General features: G+C 32.0%; 2 protein-coding genes across 7 annotated transcripts; both read left to right on the top strand.

The window, feature by feature from the left end:
* Positions 1 to 9,293: 9,293 nt before the first annotated feature.
* Positions 9,294 to 10,570, top strand: LOC146956084 (uncharacterized). The gene has a single exon (XM_085726450.1). The coding sequence runs from the start codon at positions 9,406 to 9,408 to the stop codon at positions 10,264 to 10,266; it is 861 nt and encodes a 286-aa protein (XP_085582576.1). The 5' UTR covers positions 9,294 to 9,405; the 3' UTR covers positions 10,267 to 10,570.
* Positions 10,571 to 13,523: 2,953 nt separating this feature from the next.
* LOC146956083 (formin-like protein 4) lies at positions 13,524 to 21,682 on the top strand. 6 transcript variants are annotated; one of them, XM_085726422.1, is made up of 8 exons: positions 13,582 to 13,789; positions 14,034 to 14,057; positions 16,406 to 16,519; positions 16,673 to 16,733; positions 16,864 to 16,952; positions 17,371 to 17,534; positions 17,776 to 17,987; positions 18,691 to 19,082. In XM_085726422.1, exons 5-8 carry the CDS (start codon positions 16,935 to 16,937, stop codon positions 18,744 to 18,746), a joined length of 450 nt encoding a protein of 149 aa, XP_085582548.1. In that variant the 5' UTR covers positions 13,582 to 13,789; positions 14,034 to 14,057; positions 16,406 to 16,519; positions 16,673 to 16,733; positions 16,864 to 16,934; the 3' UTR covers positions 18,747 to 19,082. The 6 variants fall into 6 exon arrangements, 5 of the variants coding, with proteins under 5 accessions (XP_085582548.1, XP_085582545.1, XP_085582539.1 ...); XM_085726419.1 differs by having other exon boundaries at positions 16,406 to 16,557; XR_015018991.1 differs by lacking the exons at positions 16,406 to 16,519; positions 17,776 to 17,987 and adding an exon at positions 20,451 to 21,682 and having other exon boundaries at positions 13,524 to 13,789; positions 18,691 to 20,371.
* Positions 21,683 to 26,770: the final 5,088 nt, after the last annotated feature.

Genomic DNA, 26,770 nt, shown 5'->3' with positions numbered 1-26,770 from the left:
AGAGAAGCAGTTGTGCTTATAAAGGAAACACGGGTTCAGAGAGAAGAGCGGAAGCGGCGGTGCTAACGAAGAAAAGCGGTGGTTAGGAAGGATTGACTAAGAGGAAGGATCGATCACGAGTACAAGGATGGAGAAGATTTGGTTTTGAGGATCGATTAAGTTTTGGAGAGAAGGTGATTTTTGTTATTTTGTTGTGAGAAAAGAAAAAGGTGAAAAAGTTATAAGAGAGAGTGAAAAAAAGAGAGGGTTGTTTTGGAGGAAAAGAAATTTTGGTGAAAGTTGGGTGCGTTTATCGAGAGACCCTATAACAACAACAACACTCATCTATACCGACGGTTCTGTTGACAGTTGCTAAAGGTGTCCGTTGCTATATGACAAATTTCTTGTAGTGATAGAACTCATTAGAGCATCTCCAATGCTAGAACCAAAATTTTGTTCTTCAATCAATTTTTGTGGGCTCATGGATGACACATAGGATTTAAGAACTATCACTCATTTTTGCTCCAATGCAAGAACCATATTTGTGTTCTTATATTACTTTTTAGGGTCCCACAATAGACCCCACACATTTCTATTTTTTTACCAAACTATTTATTTTCTTTATATCTTCTATTTTTGTAATATATATTTAATAACAAAATCAGTTTTTTAATTTAATTTTGTTAAAAGGAATGGATACTAGACCACCGACCCGTGCTCCGCACGGGTCTTACCGACTAAAAAGACACCAATTCGTCTGTTTTTAATACTTGTCAAGAAAAACATATTATTCCAAAATAAAAGAAAGTTGACACATAAGTCGTACAATTTTTTAAGTTTAAAAATCTTTAAGAACGACTAAAAGTGAGTATTTTTGAATGGGGGATCATTTCCGCATTTGAGTAAAAATAGAGAGACAAAAACACTCCTAACTAAGATGTTTGAACACATCATATCCTCTTTGATTGGAGCAAGTTGAGACCAATTCCTTCAAAAGAGAGTCCTGTTATACCACAGGTGAACAATGATTACACTTTATCTTATATGTCGTAATAGAAGCAAGTTATATCAATGCAAGTTTTGCAACCGTTTTGCTGGCTGGATTTTTTCTGTCTGCATTTTTTCTGTTTTGACAGCATTTTTGCTGCTGTTTCTGTGTAGCAGAGTCGTGCTTTTGTTAGGATCGGATGATTTTGTGTTTTCGTGGGTGTGTGGATTAGTTGTTGTCACTTTGTTTTTCGGCCAACCATCAGAGCACCCAACTTGATCTGTGCAGCTTCACAAATTCTGCGCACAACTATCTTCCGTTTCCAGTTGCCGGCAATTTTCCTGTGATTGTACGATATAGATCCAAAAAAAAAGAGTGCAGTTACGGCAGTTAGGGAAGAAGCGGAGGAGTAAGGGGTAATAGATTGAAAAACGTGGTTGGGAAATTCAATCAGCTTATACAACATGTATATCAAAAGATCTGCTACTCAAGTCATCATCAAAAATTGGTATTTGATATTGAAAGTAGCGGCAACGCAAATCGGCCACAAACAATTGCAGAACTCTTAAAAACTTGGTGTTTATTCCTATTCAACTTGGTACCAATTTTATGGTGATTCTAATCATTTTTAATAAGAATGCAAAATATGCTGAATTTTAGTTCAAAACAATCAAATTATGATACAATAAATTCAAGAACAATGATCACAAAAATACCACAAATGAATGAATCCAAGTTATCAAATTCATACCATTATTTTCAACCTCTTGCTTGGATGAACGGTGTTCTTGATCAGCATCAACAGATTCCTCAATTTTAGCTTCTTCGACCTTCCTATCCTTCTCCTTCTCTTTCACCACGTTCTCCTTCCTCCCAGAGCAATATGAAAAGGAACTTCAATTCCACTAGGCATGGCAATGGGGCGGGGTGGGGACGGGTTTTACCTTCCCCGTCCCCATACCCGATTTGAATATACTTACCCGTTACCCTACCCATACCCAACGGGGATGAGAAATTGAATCCCATCCCCGTCCCCAACGGGTTCGGGTATCCCCGCCCCATCCCCGTCCCCGTATTGAATAATTTTTTTAAATAAAAAATAGAAGTTTTTTTCGTCCCCAAAAGCAACGTTGTAATACATTATCCAACAATACGCTCACTTTAACATTTGTTAGACGGATTGATTTAGTTGATCCTTTAAATATCAATGGTAGTTTTTATTAAAATGACAATTATCAAACAAAATAACATGACATATCATCATAAAGTAATTTTTTACATTTGGGACGGGGTTGGGTATGGGTTCGGGGTGGGTACCTATATACCCGTTACCCGTCCCATACCCATATTTTGAAATCGGGTAAAACCCATACCCATACCCAAACCCAGTCAAAACGGGGAAAACCCGTCAAATTGGGTTTGGTTCGGGCGAGTAACCGCGGGTATGGGTTTTGTTGCCATGCCTAAGTTCCACTATTAAACTCAACAACAAACAACCACCTGCGTTACCATGAAAAAGTACATCAACCAAAAATCATGATTAAGATATAACAAAACACAAAATCTCTACCTGATAGATATCAGCATAGCTTAGAGTAAGGAATTGCAGAGAAAATCAATTAAGAAAAATTGAAAATACAAAAGGAATGAGAAAGATGAGGCAAATAGAATAACGCAAAAATGATCGAGGTCGAAAGATTAATAGATAGAGATTAAAATTTGATAAAAGGCATCACATTAAGAAAAATAACGTGATTTTCTGCGTATCTGATTTGTTGCATATCTGATTTGTTGGGTTTTGGGATTAGTATTAGCGGATTAGAGGAGGGAAAATACGGAAAAAATTGTTAGGCTTTTGGAGTGAACTTTGGTTCATTGTATGGGGTCTCAAAATAGGTCAGGGGTAATACAATAAAAGTTAGCTTAGGTTTTAGGTTAAAATTAGGGCTAAAATAATCACTCGTGTTAACTTTTATATATAAGAAGAAAATTTGATGAAAGGCATCACATTAAGAAAAATAACGTGATTTTCTGCGTATCTGATTTGTTGCATATCTGATTTGTTGGGTTTTGGGATTAGTATTAGCGGATTAGAGGAGGAAAAATAGGGAAAAATTGATAGGCTTTTGGAGTGAACTTTGGTTCATTGTATGGGGTCTCAAAATAGGTCAGGGGTAATACAGTAAAAGTTAGCTTAGGTTTTAGGTTAAAATTAGGGCTAAAATAATCACCCGGGTTAACTTTTATATATAAAAAGAAAATTTGATGAAAGGCATATCATTAAGAAAAATAACATGATTTTCTGCGTATCTGATTTGTTGCATATCTGATTTGTTGGGTTTTGGGATTAGTATTAGCGGATTAGAGGAGGGAAAATAGGGAAAAATTGTTAGGCTTTTGGAGTGAACTTTGGTTCATTGTATGGGGTCTCAAAATAGGTCAGGGTTAATAAAGTAAAAGTTAGCTTTGGTTTTAGGTTAAAATTAGGGCTAAAATAATCACCCGGGTTAACTTTTATATATAAGAAGAAAATTTGATGAAAGGCATCACATTAAGAAAAATAACGTGATTTTCTGCGTATCTGATTTGTTGCATATCTAAATTGTTGGGTTTTGGGATTAGTATTAGCGGATTAGAGGAGGGAAAATAGGGAAAAATTGTTTGGCTTTTGGAGTGAACTTTGGTTCATTGTATGGGGTCTCAAAATAGGTCAGGGGTAATACAGTAAAATTTAGCTTTGGTTTTAGGATAAAATTAGGGCTAAAATAATCACCCGGGTTAACTTTTATATATAAGAAGATTGTATGGGGTCTCCAAATAGGTCAGGGGTAATACAGTAAAAGTTAGCTTACGTTTTAGGTTAAAATTAGGGCTAAAATAATCACCCGAGTTAACTTTTATGTATAAGAAGATTGTATGGGGTCTCAAAATAGGTCAGGGGTAATACTGTAAAAGTTAGCTTAGGTTTTAGGTTAAAATTAGAGCTAAAATAATCACCCGGGTTAAGTTTTATATATAAGAAGATTGTATTGGGTCTCAAAATAGGTCAGGGGTAATACAATAAAAGTTAGCTTAGGTTTTAGGTTAAAATTAGGGCTAAAATAATCACTCGGGTTAACTTTTATGTATAAGAAGAGGGCTAAAATAATCACCCGGGTTAACTTTTATATATAAGAAGATTGTATGGGGTCTCAAAATAGGTAAGGGGGTTTTAGGTTAAAATTAGGGCTAAAATAATCACCCGGGTTAACTTTTATATATAAGAAGATGTATGGGGTCTCAAAATAGGTCAGGGGTAATACAGTAAAAGTTAGCTTAGGTTTTAGGTTAAAATTAGGGCCAAAATAATCACCCGGGTTAACTTTTATATATAAGAAGATTGTATGGGGTCTCAAAATAGGTCAGGGGTAATACAGTAAAAGTTAGCTTAGGTTTTAGGTTAAAATTAGGGCTAAAATAATCACCCGGGTTGACTTTTATATATAAGAAGAGAGTTAACGCAACAACCCAGCACATAAATATGCCATCAAACTCTCCAACTTCCTCTTTCCACTTCTAATCCATCGCCGACTCCTTTTTTTTTCTTTTTGTTTTTTTAATTCTATCATTTTTATTCTTTTTAAACTGTTCTCACATATTTAAATCAGGTCTGAGATGATATTTGAAGAGAAAAAACTGATATTGAAGAACTTGTTCATCTGCTTTTTGCATCTTCTCTCTCCCATTCATCTGCTTTTTCTGACCATTTTCTGCTAGAACTTGTTCTCCCTGGAGAACGGTTCTCCAGCTTGGCCCTCCATGTCACTCAACTTCAATGGGATACAAAAGTAGAACCTGTTCTTGAAGCTATGGAACACTCTTAAGAACATCATTGGTGTTGCTCTTAGTAGACTAAATGAAAGTATCTACTATGCTACACTAGAGTTGAAATGAAGTTTGAGATCAATGACTTCCTCAACATATTGTAATATGGTATTTTGAGTTTTGATTACTAAATCATATTGAATTATGAAAAATAACAACACTATGGGCTGTTACACCCACTGCATGAAGGGCTTGAATCTTTTTTATTATATATATATATATATATATATATATATATATATATATATATATATATTTATACAAAATTTCTTTACATCTCATTTCTTTTCTATTTTTCTTAATTATTCTCACACCTATAATTTGTCTCATCTTCTCTCTTCAACCCTCTCAATTTGTTTGTTTGAGAGAAGTGAATCTATGAGAGGATCCAGGATCCAAGTCCCTCCATAAACCATAAGAAGGAAGTAATCCCCTTCACACATAGTATCTTTTAGCTCCAACCGTCATTAATTTGAGTGTAGAGTGCTTCATCAAATTAGAAGGTGTGGCTACTTTCAGGGTCGTATTTAAGACAGGGTGACCATCTTAGGCCCTAAAAAATAAGTACGAAATTTGGAAAAAAAAATGGAGTTCATTAGATCCTAAAAAAATTATATAAATTTTAAAGGGAGATGTGGTTGTTAGTAAACGAATTTAGTTCTTTGTTTACTCATTTATAAGTCATTGTGATGTTATAAGAGGAGTTCAAATTCCTAGGCTTCCACACCATCCAAAACTCCTCCGTCAAAATCAAAAGAAACCACCCCACATCCCTTATTTGAAAAAAAAATGGTAGGCTAAACAATTGAGGGTAATCTATCATTGGACATGTTTTAATTATGAGAGGAAATTTTGATGTCTATTGGATCCATTTGATTGACCTCGTCTGTAAGGAAAAAGCTTTTGTCGTGTTAAATTGATTAGTGATGATTTATCTTTTACCCATCCATTTGTTATCCCTAGTTAGAGTGACTTTTCTCCAATTGTTTGAAAAATTAATGTTTTTATAAACCCACCACAACCTATTGATGTTGAGAAAGATATTATAGAACATATTGATGTTGACATAATTATTAGTGACTTTGTATCTAGAAATGACAGTTGGAAATGTTTGTACAAGATTTTGAATATTAAATTAAAAACTCAATGTTTTTTGTATAAATTTTGATGTTTTTGTTAGATAATTTCGTAAAGTAGTAAAAAGTAAATTATTTTCACACTTTGAAAATTTAAATTTTTACGTACTCAATATTTAAGACCTAAATTATAAGTTCGTCTTAAGCCACCAAAATCTCATAAACGCCTTGCTTACTTCATTCAACCATGTTATAAAATCAAGAGATTCAAGTAGGTCATTTTTATTAGCAAAATTGGTGATACGGGATAAATGAGAAGCTTAACTTTCATCGCGCAAAGGATTTGTGATTCTCCTCCACACAAATCCGTCTGGTAGCCCAATCTTAAGGATACTTTACGTAATTAATTAGACAAATGAACATGCAAAGTGGGGGCAAAAAAAATATCACTTCAAAATAATATCATGCAATTATTTATTGAAAACATATTTGAGTGACTGAACAACCACCCTGTTTATGAAGGAAAAAAACCACCCTGTGTCATTATTCTTCTTCCATTTTTTTCTTCTTGAAAACGAAATGAATGAATGTGTATAAGGAGCCTTATATCTTTTATCTACTTGAGATAATCACATTTAAGACGTCATGGATGCTAAATATTGATGCTTCTTTCGGTCGGTGTTTAAACCAAAGATATATCCATGGTCTTGCTATTTGGTGTAAATTATTTAATTTTAATAAATAATTATTATCATATGTATAAAAATAAAAACATAAAATAAATGAAACAATTAAAATTAAATAATTATTTAGTCCTTCAAAAAAAAATGAAACAATTAAAATTAAATAATTATTTAGTCCCCCAAACCCACTAACTTTTAACCATTTATAAAAGAGCATTTATGTTGGCAATGATAAATGAATGTTTATAATTAATATATTTTTAATTTTTAAAATATTATACTCCCTCCGGTCCTATTTACAAGAGACAATTTACTTTTTAGATACATTAAATAATTTATGTATTTGGTTTAGGTTCTTGACTAGATACATACATTATTCAGTGTATCTAAAAAGTCAACTTTCTCTTGTAAATAGAACCGGAGGGAGTATTAATATAGATTGAATTTGAAAAATATATCTAAACCGTCTAAAATCTTCCTCCAATATAATTTTTGAATTCTCTCAAATTAAAAAAAATGGTACTATAAGGAAAAAATAAACCCATCAAGTTTCTCCACAATCTTCCATTTCTTTCATTTACTCCTTTCTATTCTATATAAAGCTCTCCCACCCCCTCTTAAACTCTCAAATAGCCGTGTCCTCTCTGGTTTAAGCCATGAATCATTTGCAAGACAGCTCATAGAGATAAATATTGAGTTGAAAATTAGCTTCACAATATAGACAACAATTTAATTAAACATAACTGGCTAAATTTAATGGGATAATTCCTTAATTTTTTTTTAATGGGATAATAAAAGTAGTTGTATGTCTGAGTACATACTCAATTCTGGATCATAAATGCAGTATACTCCATATACTTAAAGAGTAACTTACACTTTCATAACTTAGAAAAGACTTGAATTATACTTGATTCTCCTTTTATGTTAAAAAATATGTTTTCTTTTCTGAATAAGTAAATATATATAACAAGTAGATTATACTCTTGTCTCTTAAGATATGTTTGAATTATAATCTTCTCCTTTAATAGTTACATTTATGATTATATATTATACTTAATATATATATATATATATATATATATATATATATATATATATATATATATATATATATATAAGATAGCAATTAATTTAAGCCACACTTTAAGAACTTTTTCCTTTCTTTATAACTCACAATGTCAAATATAACTGATTTTGAATATTATACTAATAATTTTATGATTTCAGAATATAAAATTTAATTTTAATAGGGTTTTAGAATATAATAATGTGCATTAAAGCTTTGAATATATTAACATGGAATAAAGTGTTAACTAAGAATATAGAGCGTAGATTTTAACTTAGAGAGAAAGAGAATATAATTCAATATTTTTTAAGAGAAGAAAATATAATTTTCTCTAATATATAGTCCATAACAGAGGAATGGTATATATAGACAAACAAAAAAGCTAAATTCAAATGAAAAAAATAAAGATAGTACAATCAAAATGACCATGCATCGGGACATTATCCATCCATATTTTAAGATCAATGCTAATGATTAAGAAAGTAAAATATACGTTAAGAATACACTAAAGCATTGATAAGAAAAAAAATATCTTCAACAAATGATCTTGATGATTAATCTAGGACTCAAGTTAGATCATGGTTGGGTTCTAAGTTGATAGGTTTACTGTCTCAAGTCTTTTTTTGTGGTGCGAGAAACACGCATGAATAGACAAACATTGTAAAAATGCAAGAACAAGAACATTAACTATAAAAAATGCAGAAAAGTAACAACAAAAATAAAAATAAAAAGGTATTATTATAGATAAAATTTAGTCACATACATCGTTCAATCAAAATTCAGTGAAATGTTTATCCTACTTGAAGGAATGTGTTACTTACTAGGCAAATTTATGGAAATGAACTCCCTAAGTTGTAGAACGAGCCTCCTACTTATTGTAACAAGTAAGAAAGTAACTTAAGTTTGCATGTATGATAAATAATAAAACCTTTTTATTATGGAGAAGAGTGTAACTTGCCATGTATTTTTTTTCCAATTAATTAATCTAGTGGCTAGACTCACATACTATAGAGAAATTGAAAATTCGAGGTTTGAACCCTCACATATCAATGTTTATAAAACTACCAATCAAGCTATACTTACAAGACAAATTACCTTATATTTTATTGTGCAATTAAGCTACAATATTACAACCAAGCATATATCCGAGACAAATAATAAAACAACAAAGTACCTCAAGTTTTGTCAAAAAAAAAAAACAAAGTACCTCAAGTTTTGTCAAAAAAAAAACAAAGTACCTCAAGTGGTAGGGCAAAGAGAACCTCACATCGAAAAGAAATCTTAATATCAGATTCACCCATCCATCCATCCGTGCTATGCAAAGAAAAATAAAAGATGAAAGAAAATATATATGCAAACAAAATAACTGAAAAAAATACATATTTTTCTCAAACAAAAAAACAACTTGCCCCATCATATCTAGAATGCTATGAAACACGAATACGGATACGGACAACAAATATGACATTATTAATAATTTAAAAAAATCATATAATTCAGTATAATTATATATGTTGGTATTGTATCGATGTCAAACACGTATCTTGTGCAACACCAAGACACACTTAATTTTAGAAGAGTCCATGCTTCACACTAAAGCATGGCCACAACAAAATAAGTCAAGTGCACCAAATTTCACAAAAAGTGGAGATATATAGAGATAGAGATATATAGAGAGAGAGGAGATAGTATTATATCTTCTCTTTCCTTTCTCCACCAACGGTTACCCTACAAACAAACAAAGGCATCATGAAGCTATCTGCAAAACCAATTTCTAGTCCAGGTAGAATGGAAAAGTTTCCACCACCATTGATGAGATTCTTAAAATCAAATGCAGCAAACAAAAGCAGAGGAAGGTCAAGATCAAAATCTAACTCTATGTTCTTAATCCTAAGGAAAAAGAACACTACTTCCATTGAAACCAAAGAACCCTCTTCCCCTAAAGTCACTTGCATGGGTCAAGTTAGAGTTAAACGCTCCTCCAAACAACCCACCACTAAAAAGGGCAGTCCCTCATCCGGTGACGGAGCTCCGAATAAATGCCGCTGCCGTTTCTGGTGGGTCCCACATACTCTGTTTTGTTGCCATTCTGTTAAGAGGGATTCAGTTTGTTGCTTTGGATTTCGAAGAAAAGGTAAAGCCTCAAAAGTTTCAGAAGCTTCAATGAAAAATGGTTCAAAAGAATCACATATAGAAGAAAAAGAACAAGAACTTGAAGAAGAAGAAGAAGAAAATAACAGAGTAGTTAAAGCCATAGATTTTGTTTCTAATGATTCTTCAACTTTTTGTTCTACTCCACCAAAAAATGCTTTGTTATTAACTAGATGCAAATCAGCACCATATAGTTCTTCTTCACTAGCAAGTAGGTTTTGGGGTTCTCCGTTAAGGAATGAAGAAACAGAGCAACCCTCTGAGGAGAAACAGAGTGAGTCTGTTTCAGTTTCAAAGTTGAGATTTTTCAAAGAACTTGAAGATTCAGTGAGAGAAAAAATAACTGAGTCTGAAAGGGTTTGTGAAATGAAGAGAAAGGAAGAAACAGAAGAAGGAGAATCTGTTGCATTTCCTCTAGTGCTAACAAGATGCAAATCTGAACGAGCAAGAAAATCTTGATCCAAAGGTTTTTGCAGATACCTTCTTCTTTACATGGTTTTCAATTTTGATTACTTTCTTGTATTTATTATTTTTATTTTATCTTTCAATTACTTATTACAATTATAGTTATGAATTATAATCACCTTATTTTGTTAATGAGTTGAATATAGGCATGAAGCACACACTCTCAGATTAGACGTGTCTCAGTGTCGAACACGTGTAGTGTTCGACACCAACATATAGTATAATTATACTGAATTATGTGATTTTCTTAAATTAGTAGCGATGTTAACTTATCAATGTTCATGTTGTGTTTGATGTTTGTGTTTGTATCCGTGCTCCATATAATACTGGTCTATGTTGTATTTTTTTCTTTCTTTATAGTGACAATATTATTAATTAAACTTGTGTTGATTTATTTTCTTGTTTTGACATCTAGAGTTGTACGAGAGAATCTTTCATGGTTCTATGGTATTGGTAATATAATATAGAAAGGAAAAAAAAAAAGGAAAAACATGGAAACATGTTCTGAGTCTGAGTTCTCGAGGATATTAAGGCCTTGGTTGATGTAAACAAGTTTGGAGTTAGAGTGTAGGGTTTTTCTGTGCAACTGTTATTTGTTTTAGTACTATCTTTTTTGATGTGCTGTTGTTGTCGGGGTGCACTTTGCTTGGCATTTCATGTTCCGACACACAGTTTGAGCAAGCATCTTTGGATACTCTGACCAACTTTTCTACTAAATACATAGAAGTTGGAAGCTTGTTTATGACTAAATCCTTTTCATGTATGTTTAGATTTGCTGTAATAATGTGTTACCACCATTCTCATAAAACTACACTTCTTGATTTTTACATAATAGTGTCCGTTCTTCATAGGTTTTTACAAAATTAAGGTGACATTGTTATTTTTTATAAATTCACCGTCGATCTAATTATAAATTTTTGGTAATTTTTATCGTAATTTTTGATAATGCATCTTTCAGCCCTCTCAAGTTGCTTCTTGTGGTTGGAGTGGGGTGATTCAATACAATTTTAGCCATTTAAAAAAAATAAATCAAAATATACACTCAATTCTAAAGTGTCTCACCACCAAAAATAAAAATTAATTCTAAAGTGTCTAACTTCTTTATTATCTTTGTAATTTTAGAGTTTTTTTTTTTTTTTTTTATGGTGGTTGAGGTCTGAACCCCCTGACTTTGCATATATTAAGCATTGTCGATACCAACTGAGCTAAACTCACGAAGACTGTAATTTTAGTGTCTAATTTTTTTTTTTGGTGGTGGTCTGGCTTTCAACCCTGAACCTTGCATATATTATGTATTGTCCATATCAACTGAGTTAAGCTCACGAAGACATTTTAGAGTCTATAATCACATTTAAAGATTAAAATAATTAGCAAAATTTATAATATTTAATGACAGCTAAATAACAAAAAAAAGTAATTGGAGATAATTTTATAACTTTAGGAACTATAACAATGACTCAATACGGTTAAAATCAAAATGACTATTTTTTTCAAGGAAATAACTAAGTACTTGTTCCCGTAAGAAAAAGGGAAATGTTAACGAGTGCCCCCGCGACACTTTTTAAGCACTTTAAATGGTATTTTCTCCGGGGTCACTATTATAAGCAAAAATTGACTTTTTAAGTTCATTCAATAAATGATATATGCGGTCTATATATAGACTAGATACATCATTTATTAAATGAATCTAAAAAGTGAACTTTTGCTTATAATAGTGATCGAATGAAGTAAGTTTTTTATGAAAAGAAGTATTTAATGCATTGAAAATTATAATAGTTGATTTTTTGAAAAAAAAAATAATTGTTAAATTTAGAATCCAAAGAGTGCACAGTCAATCGTTAACAAGACCATAAGAAAAAACTAAATACTTGTTGATTAAGTATGTGCCTTTTATGACTTTGAGGTGAATCGCACCATAGTTTTGGTGGATTTGTCAGCTCCCAGATGTGGTAAATTATTTTTAATTCTGACATCAACATATTTTTTTTTTGACTAAAATCCTGACACCAACATGAAATGCGTTTTAACCATTAAAAAAAATTAAGCTTAGAGTTATGCACACGTTCCAGGGTTCTGAGCAAATAATAATAATAATATTGGGGTTTTATTTATTTTTTGACCAAATAATGGGGATTTATTTTGTAGTGGTTTGGTTTGCAAATTTTATATTTTCTGACAAGGTGTATATTGTCAATCCAAATTGGCTAAGAAACACTCACTCACTCAGGTCCAACATCCGTTATGGGTGGATTAGGTACCAAACCACTTTCCAATGTCAATTTTTTTTTCTTCCGGAGAAATGATATTTGTACAACCATTTTCTAACAACTTTTTAATAATTTTCTCTCTCATACTCACATTATCTTCTTATTCTCTCTCTTCTTTTTTCTCTCTCTATTATTTTTGACCAATCAAAAGAGAGAAAACCAAAGTTGTCATAAAAGTTGTACCAAAGAGTTGTACAAATATCACTACTCTTTTTTCCGGAAGTTGTTCCTTGAGGATTTTGTTTGATTCAATCCAATAATAGGATTAGCCAGTTATCCATCTTGAACATCAATTTTTTTATATGATCTTGAACATAATTTAAAATCGAATGATTCATGTTATAGTTTTACCAAATCATCTTTTAACATTAGTTAGTTTTTCATGTATTATTTTTTAATATTAATTTAATATTGGAGTTGAGATTGGTTACTACTTAAGAGGTTATCACAAGCCATAATAACCAAAAACATAATACAAATGATAATTTAATATGAATATCGAACACTAGTCATATATGTATCCAGTCTTACCAAATTATGAACTTTGAAGATAAAAGACTTGTACTCTTTAAATTTTCTCAAAAAAAAAAAAAAAAAGACTTGTACTCTTTAAAGCAACTACTACGAGAAAGTCTTTCATGAACATATACGTAAATCAATATTATTTGGACACACTCACATGAAATCAACAAAATAGAACTACTACATATTTCAGTTAGGTCTATGTAAGAATTAAACTATGTGAAAATATCATATCTTACCACATAAATAGAGGTCAATATTGATTGCCAATTCACCAAAATTTTTGTGCACACTGACTTATTTTCATATACAGCCAATAGTTTTATTGTTACTAAACTAAAATTTTAAAAAGAAAAAGGGTACTTACAATATGAAGGTAAAAAAAAATGAACTCTTACCCTTTTTTAGTATAAATATCACAATCCTTCCCCTTTTATTTACAAAATCAACTATCTATCTACTTATATATATAGGACGATCATTGTCCCTTTTTTTTACTATTTTGCCCCTCTGGGGGCATTTTCGTAAATTGATAATTTCTTGGCTTTGGCTATATATATGGAATGATACGATTGAATCTTCATTCCCACTATTTCATTCATTCCCACTACTACTACTATTCATATTTCATTCCCACTACTACTTATATTCATGTTTCCATTCAGTTCAGTCCGGTTCTTTTTTCTTTTGCGGTAGCAGCTTCCGATTCGGTTCTTGGTGGTTTTAAGGTTTGTGTTGTTTAATCGGCTTGCATGTTTGTGTATGTTTAATCAGTTGATTTTGTTCTAAGTTCTGGTAATTTGCTTAATTTGTGTTCTGATTGCTTCTTGATGATGGTTTCTGATTGCTTTGCATGTCCTTTATTTGTTAGATTCTTTGGATTTTGATGTAATTTTGTTCTGTTTTTTGTGTTTTGTTGGGTTTTTTGTGCTTTGATTTTGTTCTCACTCTGTTTTTAATGTTCTTCTGCAGGTTTCTTTGTCTTCAAGCTTAAAGGTTTGTGTTTTGTTTCTGTTCTGTTTTGCATGTTCTTTTTTTAAGATTTTTTTTAATTTTTCTGTTTTGTTTTTTGTTTTTTGTTGTTTTAGATTTGTGCTGAGTATATTTTGTTTTGTTTTATTTTTTTGATGAATGTTGGATAATGTTTCTTAAAATTGAGACAATTTCAAAATCTTTAGACAAAAGTAATAAGCTTTGATTAAGCTATTTTGGAAAATTTGTTGATATGTGAGATTGTGATTTAGTATATCAAATAAAAAGATTTTAAGGCATTTGAATCAGAGTATGTGATCAATTGATGTTAAAGATGGCCATGGATATGATTTGCTGGATGATTAAGCAATTTTAAAAATTTGGTTGTTGTTAAGAATAAAACTTTTGATTTAAATAAGTGCTTATATCTAAGTTTGCTTGGTTTTCTGGCTTTGTTGTATATATAGAGTATAAAGCCAATTGTTGGAATTAAATTCTGCATGATAAGGATTGTGAATGTAGTGTCTAAGGTGTTAAAAATTGATATAGTTTGTTCATGCAAAATTTGGGTGAAAGATATTGTTTGTCTCAGAATGAGGTTAATATCCTGATCTCAACTAGCAATCTTCTTCTAAGGGTGGCATTAAATATTGGTATATGGTGTTTGATTGATTTTGCAGTTGAGAATCTGAGGTGAATATCCTTTATGATGGTCCTGTCATTCATTTATCTAATCAATATGCTAATGAAGTTATTGCAGTTGGTTGTATTGGCAACATATATCAGTGATGAATTTCTTGCTCTATATCACTGTGTAAGAAGTTTAGTAGTTAAAGAGAAGCTTAGCAGAAAGTTTAGCCGAGAGTTTAGCAGAAAGTATTTTTGCTATTGCCAAATCTCAAAGAACATTGGTTAAAATCAATCAAGTTTGTAAACTATAATGGTGCCATTGGATCAGTTTGGTTGCATGAGATTAGATGTTAAGTTGTTGTAATGTGATTGCTGAGTTTGAGAGTAAGTAACCATATAGCTTTTCTCTGTAATTCGCTAAGCGTGTTGACTAAGGTAATTAATATAATCAGGTTCTTTAAAAAAATATAGTCAAGTTAATATCCAAATATATTTAACAATTTGATTATTAATGCAAAGAGATTGTTAGGGAAAGAGGTTGCATTTCTTCTCTAGGTTTAGAAACCACCTTATCAGTCAAGGCTTGCTGAATTTAGAGGTATCGAGGCATTTTGTTTGATTAGCAATCTAGCTTATTCCTTTAATTCATATTCATTGTGTTCATGATTTCCTTTATACTGTAAAAGAGTGAAGATTTCTGCTAATAGGAGCCACTGATTAATCTTCAGAGTTGAGATATTGGAACAATTGCTTGAAAATTAGTCCCAGTTATGCAGGAGTCTGTTTTTAGTTGTAACAGTTTGTCAATTTTGCACTTCTTGTGCTTGGTTTTTCAATATATGCCGATTCAAAAAAGAAATAACATGGAATGCTGGCTTCAGTATATGAACAATTAACAAATGTTCTAGACTTCAGTTTCTTTTTAGTTAAGCAGCACATATAACTTCATGAGTACCAATCATGGAAAGATACATAAATATGAACTTTGATTTGTTGAAGTTGTTTATATATAGGTGTATTGAATCAGCATAAGAGAATAAAGCATCATATTGTATATATCTTACACTTAAAATATTTTTCTTGCTTCTTTATCACTTTTTAAGAAAAGGAATTTAATATATTAGTAAATTTAAAAGAATTCTCACAAGCTAAATGATCCTTATATGCATCTGTCTGCCATATATAACCCTTGGTCTCAATTTCATGTTTAACTTTGAGAGGATTTTGATATAATCTGGTTTGATACATTTAGCTTGGTGTTTTTGATGGTTAAGTTCATATGAGTGTGTTAATTAGGTGCATATTGGTTGTTTTTAGGGAATCTCTTGGTTGTCTTCTTTGGACTTTAGGTGTTCTTACCATACAATGATATGGCTGTCCTTTGTATTGTATTTTGTTTTAAAAGATATGATTAGAACTTTAATTAGATACAAAACAGTGTTTGCACTATGAGAAAAAACATATCTTGATTAAGAAATGAGCATCATATTTTGTGTCAGCTAGCTTTTCTTTATGTAGGTTACTTAGTCATGTTTGGATCAGTGGTGAGACATTAAATTATGGTGCTACTATGATTTGTTGCCGAACTCATCGTCAATCAAGATGATACATGAGATTTAGATTGAACTAAAGCTTTTTTATTGACAAGAATTGTTAACAATTATTCAATCAACAATGTAATTACAAATCTTAGTGAGGTATTACAAAGCTATATTATGATGAATTGGTATATTTTTATACAGAGTTCTGAATAATGTCTAGGGGTTTTGATTGCTTCAGTGACTTGAAAAAGGATGTAGATGTTTGGAAAATTGGATTTAGAGTTCTTGACTCATGGATTGTCACTGCCAGTAATGGTAACAAACATATGGAACTCATTATTGGAGATGCCAATGTTAGGAAAATTATTTTGGATTTGTTTAGTGGATAGTTCTTTAAAACTTATTTTTGTTGATTAGTGTTATGCATCTTGATTTACCTATGCATTTCTCTTTTGTTTATGAATTTAGGGGGATCGGATTCATGCTATAACTCGGTACAGTGTCTTTCAATACGCTTAAACAGAATCAGGTATATGCCGATTTTGAATTTGCTTCCTCCTTTATTGTCTAATCTATTGCTGAAATGTTTATGGTTAATTTATTGTTATGTACTCAGATTTAGTTCCGAAACTTTTGTTTTGACTGTTTGTGCCTTGCAGTTGAAGTCTCCTTTAGTTCCAAGGAAACCATTGAAACTTGATAACACGAAACATTCTGACGTGGACGATTCATGTTCAGTTGCTTCTGGGTATGCTCTTATAAACCTTTTTTTTTGTTTACTTAATCTTATAATTTTCTCCGTGACCATGTAAAGAACTGCAACTTCTGTGAGGTTGTTCAAGCTGAGAAGAATTACAAATGGTGATTCAGTAGCCTTACTCGAGGCCCTTAGTAGCAATTTTTTTTAAAAATACATAAACTATCTGATTAGAAGTAAAAAAAATACTAACTACAGTTATACATATACTTTCTTATTTTGTGCATTTACATGTACAAAATACGTTATTCCAACTGATTTCACACCAGATATCTTGTCTGTTTACCTTTTAAAATATTCAAATTCTAGGAAAATTGGTTATTCTAATGGTTCTTCTTCAACGGTTTCGACGAATTTTTTGAAGAATTTGGCTTCTGGTTCTGGTTCTAAAAGTGGTTTTGATAAGCAGGTTCCTTCAAGTGCTGGTTCTTCTACCTTGGTTCGTGTTGAGAAAGATGTTTCTGCCAAGGGTTCTGAATTGTTTGCAAGAAATGATAGTTATGTGAGCAAGTCCAAGTCTACATTCTACCATAACGGGTTTGGGTTCATCATTAAAATCTACAACTGCTGCAGGTATAATATTTCACTATTGCAATTTTGTTATTTATATTATTGTTTGTTTGGATAGCCATATTCAAGGTTTTAAACCATGGTAGTAGTAATGATAACGATCGGTTGTGTCGCTATTCTTGATATCGTTGAGATTTGCTGTCTCTAATGTGGTTGATGCTGCCTAAATTGCGGTCTCTAATGTGTTATAAAGTGAAATTAATTAATTAATTAGTTAATTATTGTGTTGTTTATGGTAATGCAGGTTAAATGAGGACATGATGGAGACTCTATTTGGTTGTAATTCATTGAATTTTGCACCTAAACCTAAAGAGATGCCTGTTACCAGAAAACCAGTTTTTCCCACTGTTGAATTGGAGAATAGGGTTTTAGACCCCAAGAGGTCACAAAATATAGCTATTTTACTTAGGGCATTGAATGTCACAAGGGATGAAGTGTCTGAAGCTCTTTTAGATGGTAATTTCATGTCTTCATTCTCTTTTTTATTTCAATCTATATGTTTTTGTTATGTTATTTAATATCAATTTCTACTTAGTATTTCCAAAACATGTAAGAAAATTATTAGTCTGCAAATTTTGAAGTCAGATGGGAATTCTGGTTTGTAGAAGTTTATGCTAACAGTTTAAACATATAATGAATTGTTTTGAAAATGAGTGCTTATCTTACTTAAGAACACATTGAATCAGGTGACCTAATCACAGAAAAGAAAGTGCATTTCATTTGTCAAACCTCTTGCAGATGATTTGGACAACTAAAATTAAAACGGTTAAAGAATCTTGTCTAGAATTACCATGCAAAGTAATACTCAAACAAGTATAAAAGATTGTTTTGTAGTATAACTAAATAAACAATCAGTCCACGCTGTAGGACTCAATCTTGGATCTCTTGTCTGGATTTATACTTTGGTTCACGTCTCTTACTATGAGTAAACCAAACTATAATCAATATGATATTGGCAAGAACCGTATGCAACCTGTGGTAAAAGCTTCCTTCTCTTAGAACACACCTAAGCCAATTTTCATGATATTAATTTGTATGTTACTTCATTTCTCACACATATTTAGTTTTAGATTGATATCTTATAAAATAAATGCTATTAGGCTCTTTTCAAATGAGTCATCCATTTTAATAACTTTTTGTTTACAAAATATATTTACAGGGGATAGTTGTATTTGCTTCTTTCATGGCAACTCTTGGTTTGCAAATAATATTTGAATCAATGAGGGAAATCATTGTAGAGGTAGAGAAGTATCAAGTTGATGATTTTGATTAGCTGATGCGACCAGTGTCCTACCTACCAAGCTATCACGAGATCTTCTTACAGAGATCTTAAGTTGATTGATTAGGCAACAAGCTATCCAGCTTAAGTTTCTCTATGTGCTCTTCAGTTGATTATTCAACAAGATATGCAGCCTAAGTTTATATATGCATATCACTAGCACTATAAATACAAAACTCTATCAGTTCATTGACATCAAAGTATCTCAATTACAATTCATCTCAGACACTTTCGGTTAAAGATGATATCTAAAAGAAGTGATTGTTTCCTTATGCTTTCAATTGCATATTTTCTTTAACTTGCGTGATTCTCATAAAGAACTAACTAACACACAATTGTAATGCACCAAAGACACAGTAAATGAGAGTTTTAATCTTACTAATTCTATATGTAATTTGACATATTGATCTATACTTTTTTAATTGAGAAATTATTAAGTCAAAATTTTAATTAATAAATTTAGAGGATTTTTCCTCAACAAATAAAAATATATTTAGAGAGTTGCTTTTCCACTCACCCTCCCAATATAAATTTAGAAAACCAACTTTTAAGAAGAAGGAATCAAATTTTTAAATTGACTAAAGGGAAATGGAAAAGAAGCTCTTAAACATAACATAGTAGAAGAAAAGAAGCTTGAATGGTCTCAAAGATAAACTTCAGTTTTATATATTTGGACATATGATGTGTTTCTCTTTTGATATTCCGATGTGGAACATAAAAACTACTACCATAGTATATGTGATAATGTACACCTTTTTCTTCTGTCATATTCTTTCTTCAACAATCTAACATCACATTATAGTAATTTCTGCTATGTTATACAACATTCTTTAAGAACCACTAGGATTTGGGTGATTTTATTTGTCAAATATTGCATTATTTTTTTTATCTATAGCTAAGCTTGACCATTTATATTACCTCTCTTTCATAGCAATTGCCAAAAAGTAGAAATTAGATAACAATAGAAAACTTAATCACATTCTGTAGAAGAGGTGAATCAGCAATTCAGCTTAATTTTTTCTACAACAAAGTTCGTTTAGGTTTAGTATAATTACAAATCACTATAGCTATAAGTAAAGAAACATAATTTATCAATATGAAGACACATTAACTCAAGTCTATCATATGCAGCTACTAGAAATCTACTTAAAATTTGATCTAGAAATTCAACACTTTACAACTTAGTTTGGTGTAGTACACCAGACAATTTCCATATGCAACCACAAAACAATGTGAGACTGAGAGACCAGTAGCAAGCTGCTATGTAAAGATTCCCTTTCTGGCTTTCTTTCTGAATTTAGTTACAGGATTATTTAGTATAATTTCTCCTTTAGAGCAAAGATTTACAAAAACGCGATAATTTCAGAGAAAAAGGTTAATGTTACTTTTATCCTATAAGTACAGGTATTTATTTCTCTTAAAAAATTCAATCAGAATTTACTTAACCCTTTTATTCTTATGTCAATTTAAATATATTTGTAATTTTTGGATTCAATGTAGATGGTTCTCGAAACAAGCCATAAAGGGAGAAATTCTCGAAACTATTATTTGGCCAAACCAGGTAACAAACTCATTGAAACAATAAAGTTACAGGATTGCATAAATAATTTAAATTATCCTCATCAATGTCTTTTTTACAGTAATGTAGGCTAGGATCCGTATTCGAAAAGACTACTACGAGAAACATCGCAAAGAAATCAATTTCAAGATTCCTGGATTGCTTCTTTCTGATGAAGGGATTACCTATGCCACACATTTTGGCATCGATGAGATAGGGGTGTACATGGGTAATGGAATCAGAATTGCTAAAGAGTTCGGACTTTTGGTTCCGACCAAGATTTGACTCGACTATGAACGCATCAAGAATACTTATAAGCTAACACAACAAGGAGTGATTCACATTCCGAATGTTTTCCCCGTGCGAGTTAAAGAAGAACCTATCGAGATTATTTCAGATGATGAAGCTGACATTGAACAAACAAATGGTAATATGATGAAGCATGAACTAGAAATGAGATTCAGCCAAATGCATGTGCTGTCAACAATCTACAAAGAACTGATGCAATGCGTTATCATCACTTTCAGAAGAACGTGACAGCAGCTTTGGCCTCCATTGAAAGACCCCAAGCCTTGATATGTAAAAACCTATTTTTAATAAATCTAGCATCATCTACTATTGCAAAATAAATATTTCAATCTGTTAAGAATAACAAATAACACATAGATAGGTAGCAAAAAAAAATAGTCTATATTATTCTAATTTTCTCCAATATATTGCTATATAATCTACAAAAAATAAAGCAATGCAAACTTGCTAACTATCAAAAAATACAGAGAGTAGTTGAAAAGAGATAAATATGCATGTATAATATACCATATATCCTATGTTACATTAGATTTAGATGCTCTTATAACTGTAATATATTAGTGTTTAATAGCAGCAACCTTAAAAAAATAGTTTATACTCAAGCGCTCTGTGTGAGTTTACAGTTTTATTTTTGATTTCATATAGCATTTTCCCAATCAAATATCCAAAAGGGTCTTGAAGAGGAAGTATCTAAGAATGACTTTAGAGGATGTGGAGACGCACAAGACATATAATTGCAGAGTAACAACAGCTGGCAGGGGAAATGCCGAAAAGTCTTTAGGTGGTGAATGGTCTGACTTCGTCATAGACCGCAACTTACAAGAGGGTGACAAGTTGATTTTTCATTTAGAAGATCCACCGACCAAAATGTATGTCAGACACATCCGCGACCAGTAAACAACGAAAGGTAGTGGTTACTTTTGGAATTGAAGACGACAGGACCGTTTTTGAAATTTAACTTTGTAATCCATCAAACACAACTACTTTAGAATCTATGTTGTATAACTTCTGTTTTGGTTTCATTTATGGTAGACGTATTTAGGATTTGATATACTATGGATCATGGTTTTTTTTATATTTATATGCATGTAATATCTAAATTTCCAATCAGTTTACTTTTAAGCGTATTAACAAATATCTGTTTGCCAACAAAATTATCCAAAAAAAAAGCAATCAACCCCGTGCGAAGCACGGGTTTGTAACTAGTTTTACTAAAAAAAAAATAGCGAATACACCTTTGAACTCTATTTCTGAGGTTCATATTATAAACCTCCAAACAAATAAAAAAGAAAACGGAAATAACATGTCCATCTAGTAGCATCTCAAATTATTTGCGGATTACTTATGTGACACATGATGTTAGGGAGGGTGGTAGTGTGGAGTGATAGTTGGTATATGGGTCATGTAATATGATAGAACCTGTATAGGGTAAAATTTGAGGATTACTTTTCCCACCCTACTGCCTTCTCGTGCGCCCTGTAAAAATTCCAAAAATATCTCTGGTCCGGATTATGTTTTCCGAATCAGATTGTTAGTTACTTCCGGAACATAAAATCCGGACCATATGTTGTGCGCTTTTTTGTGTCTTTCTTTGATGTCAAGGGTCTCTGTTGACCGTTATATGAACCCCATTGCAGGGTTCATATGAACGGTCAACAATGACCATGACACCACCGACACCCCTAAAAAACTAAAAACATTTGAAGAAATTTGAAGAAAAGAGATGAAGAGACTTCCGGAAAATTAAATCAGAACAAAAATGATATGAATATTTTGTGTCTTTCTTTGATGTCAAAGGTCTCTGTTGACCGTTATATGAACCCCACACAAACTGCAATGCAATTGCAGGGTTCATAGGAACGGTCAACAATGACCATGACACCACATACACTCCTACAAAACTTAAAAAATTTGAAGAGAATGGAAGAAAAGAGGTGGAGTGAAGAATGAAGGTATTTGTTGAAGATGGAAGCCTATTTATAGCCTAAAAAAAGTCCTAGGTCATTAATACAGTCAATGAAAACGTGTTAGTGGTTGTAACCGTCCAAACCCACATTGATGGCTCTCTTTCAAAAGTGCTGAATCATTCCGGATTATACATTCCGGAATGTCCTTAGCCCTACAAAGAAGTGTCAACTTTTCCCTCGTTCACCATAATCGCATTAATCCGGAAAGTATATTCCAGAAACCAAAGGTGCATTCCGGATTTTATATTCCGGAACTCCTCAGTGCCATGGCCGGTGGTCTGCACCACACGTTTTTGACAGTGGTCAAGTCAAAAAAACGTGTTTTACCACGTTTTTTGACTGCATTTATGGCTTCCCAACCATTTTTCACCCACCCCCTCCCTATAAATACCCTTCCAAACCCCACCATTTCTCACACCATCCCTCTCCTCCTCTTCTTCCTTCTACAACCATGGTTTTCCATCGTTGGCCTTTCATAGATAAGGCCTCGTTGAAAACTTTCAGGGTTTGTATGAACGGTCAATGAGGATGGAATCGCGCTGCAACGAAGGGCGGTTCATCTGAGGGTCATGTGGGTCAGTGTGGTTATTAGCTTCGCCTGTATGGGCGTAAGTCTGACCACCCCCCACCTCCCTCAGGGGCATTGGTTTCTTCTTCCCGCCCTCCTTTTCCCCTCCTCCGGTTTTCCTCCAATAGCCAAGCTATTGCTATGTCCTATCACATAGCAGTGGTTAGGCTCTTAGGAGATTAGAATTAGGCTCTTAGGAGATTAGAAATAGATTTATGATCTTATGTAATAAGCTTAAAAAGCTTGAAAATTATTGTAATGTATTGTTCATATATTAATAAAATGAGTTATTTTTATGTTTGTGTCTTTTTATTTCTGTTTTTTATTTTATTCGCATTTTATTTTACGAATTGTAGAGCTTAAAATTGCAAAAGTTCTGCTAAAATATTATTCCAAATTTTAAAATCCGGAATCATCTGAAAAATACAAACAATTCATTCCGGAATATGAAATCCGGACCAGGGGTAAAATTGGAAAAAAATAGGGCGCGCGAGGAAAGGCATAGGGTGGGAAAAGTAATACTCGTAAAATTTCCTCCAAATATTGTACTTTGACGAGCCTTGGGCCACATCTCATAAGTAATTGGGAAATTGAATTTCTTTTTCAACCCTATATACTTCTCGCGTACCTTCTAACTTAATAATTTTGTTCTCATTCAGATTTATAATCCGTAGTGTATTTGACGTTTTTGAATTATAAAATTTGAATTGTATTTACCCAATTTTGTTCTCAATCTTTTTTTTTTGAAGAAGTTGTTCTCAATTTATTAAAAGGACATAATTTAAAATGACATAATTTAAAGCGGCATAATTTAAAATTGACAACAAAATTTAATAATTGAACACAATTTATTAATTGAACAAAATACATTTACTTTTTTTTTGGTAGTGACCGGGGTTTGAACCCCGGACCTTGCATATTTTATGCATTGTCCCAACCAGCTGAGCTAAGCTCACGAGGACATAATACATTTACATTGACATAACATTATGTAGTACAAAATATTTGGCAACTAAAACTAAATTTGTAATACAAGAATTTGAGAACACATGATGTAGAAGGAGGAGGAAACTAATTTGAACAATATGAGATTCAAACTGATATGATGTATTGTCCCAACCAGCTGAGCTAAACTCACGAGGACATAATACATTTACATTGACATAACATTATGTAGTACAAAATATTTGGCAACTAAAACTAAATTTGTAATAAAAGAATTTGAGAACACATGATGTAGAAGGAGGAGGAAACTAATTTGAACAATATGAGATTCAAAATGATATGAAATACAAGTTGATATGAGACAACCCCACATTGACCATTCATATTAACCCACAAATTGACCCTTCATATGAAAGACCAATAGTGAAACCAAGACATCATAACTTCCCCAAAAGAAACGGAAAGAAGACGAGTTTTTGAATGAATAATATGGAAGAAATGAAGGATATCTACATGCAAAGGACCACATATATTGTATCTACAATCAATCCAAAATGTATAATACATTCAATAAAATGTGTAAAACACCACACATTGACCTGAAATTGTCGACCATCGAAATTCTAAACTGTTTTAGATTATATGGTTAATTAAGTAATTGGTCCATATAAATATTCATAATTTCGTTTTTAGCCCATACAAAATAAAATCACACTTCTTAGTCACCGTAACATTTTCCTTTAGCTTTTTAAGGACCAAAATTGTGACATAAATTTTTTACAAGGACTAAAAATACTGATGAAATTTTTACAGAGACTAAAAAGTGCGATTTTATTTTGTAGGGACTAAAAACAAAATTCTGAATATTTATAGGGACCATTTACTTAATTAACCCTAGACTATATAATCCAAAATCATGACCTATACTGGTTCAGATTGTATAATCTGAAACATGTCAAGGAAATGTTAAAAATTGTGATTTGGAGGGTTTGACACGTTTTGAAATATATAATCCAAACAACCTAGTCAAATGCAGGATTTTTTTGTGGTTCATATTGCATCGACAATTTTTATGGTCCACAAAGCACATAACCGTCAATAAATTGACGTGTATGGTTCATATGCAAACAACATCACAAACATATGAACACTTATCCATGAAATGAGCACTAAGCTAGTTGTAATTTACTACAACGGAAAGAAACCTAATTTGTTTAGGGTCCACATCTATCACTTGATCCATGATATTTTTTGTGTTTAATTATATTAATTTATGTTGTTGCATTTTGTTGTTGAATTATCCTCTTGAAATTATGCTGTTGAAATTGTTTTGTTTAATTTATGTTGCTGTTGTAAAATTACATTTAATGATAGATTTTTCTATTTTATATGTTCTGAATAAGATTCATAATTCAAAACGTGCAGAACCCTCCAAAACACAAAATTTAAACAATCTGTGCATGTTTCAGAATTTATAATCCGAACCAGTACCAGACATGCATTCAGATTAAATAATCCAAAATATTCTAGAATTTGGATGATGGCGTTACAACCAATGTTTGAGCGGTCTGTGGTGTGTCTAATGCATTTTTTTGGGAGATTTTGTTAATTTTACACGTTTTCTTTGACTATAGTTACAAATATAGATGGTTTTGTGACTATAAATAGCCTTGCATTTTCTCTATATTTTTATTGCAATTCTCCTCTTTTTTTCCTTCTTCTGTTTTATTTCTTACCTTTTCATCGGAGGCAGTTATAATGTAATGGTCACCATTGACGATTCATACATCTTCAAAATTGTTGTGCAACTCTTGTGGGGATGGTAAGATATGGTCAACAAAGACTTTTGTACAATCCATTCACTTGCTCAGCAAAACCAATCATCATCTTGGATTTGGAATCCTATATTACACATTGTGAATCAAAGAATTCAATAGTGCAATTAGAATGATTACATAACTGGAAAACTGAAATCAAATTTAGGGAAAAATTTGGCAAAAACAAAAGATTTACTATAACGCCCTATTTCTATTAAAGCGATAAAACACACGAATATAGCAAATATTCAAGAAATAGACGCTACGTCTCAACAAAATCCAACAGACATGCATATAAAAATTCTCAACAGTCGCAGCGGATACAATTCATACATCACCAAAATTTACATGTCATAAAACAACATCAATTCATAAATGAAATCTCCAAAATCCGACAAATGGATAAAACTCCTCAACATAAATAAGTACATAAATCCAAAGACAATTGACACCTAATCAGAGCCTAAAACTAAGACTCAACAACCGACAACGGAGATTAGCTCCCGCTATCCAAGCAAAGCATCAAGCAACTCACCGAAAGCCAACTAATCCCGCACAACGTCTACCCATCCATACAGACAGGTAGGCGGTCAAACCACTGGGGGTAAGCTTTACATTAATCATAATCAATAAATATTAACTGGCATGCAAAAATCAATTCAATTCTCAAATAGTTTGCATGAACAATTAACTCCCATATATACAACCAATCCAAGTATCTCAAACATGAGCTCATCAACACAATCATCACCAACAAACATCATTCACCTACCACAACAAGATTTCATTTCAATAT

Source organism: Medicago sativa, chromosome 1, assembly GCF_051527215.1.
Source record: "Medicago sativa cultivar Bolivia chromosome 1, Bolivia_mono, whole genome shotgun sequence".
NCBI lineage: Eukaryota > Viridiplantae > Streptophyta > Magnoliopsida > Fabales > Fabaceae > Medicago > Medicago sativa.
The sequence above is the reverse complement of the archived record's forward strand: the minus strand, read 5'-3'. Positions and strand labels throughout refer to the sequence as shown.

Coding starts and splice junctions, on each gene's coding strand:
- LOC146956084 (XM_085726450.1), top strand. CDS start 9,406: ATGAAGCTATCTGCAAAACCAATTTCTAGTCCAGGTAGAATGGAAAAG.
- LOC146956083 (XM_085726436.1), top strand. Junction 17,535..17,775: donor AAAATCTACAACTGCTGCAG/GTATAATATTTC, acceptor ATGGTAATGCAG/GTTAAATGAGGACATGATGG. Junction 17,988..18,690: donor GTCTGAAGCTCTTTTAGATG/GTAATTTCATGT, acceptor ATATATTTACAG/GGGATAGTTGTATTTGCTTC.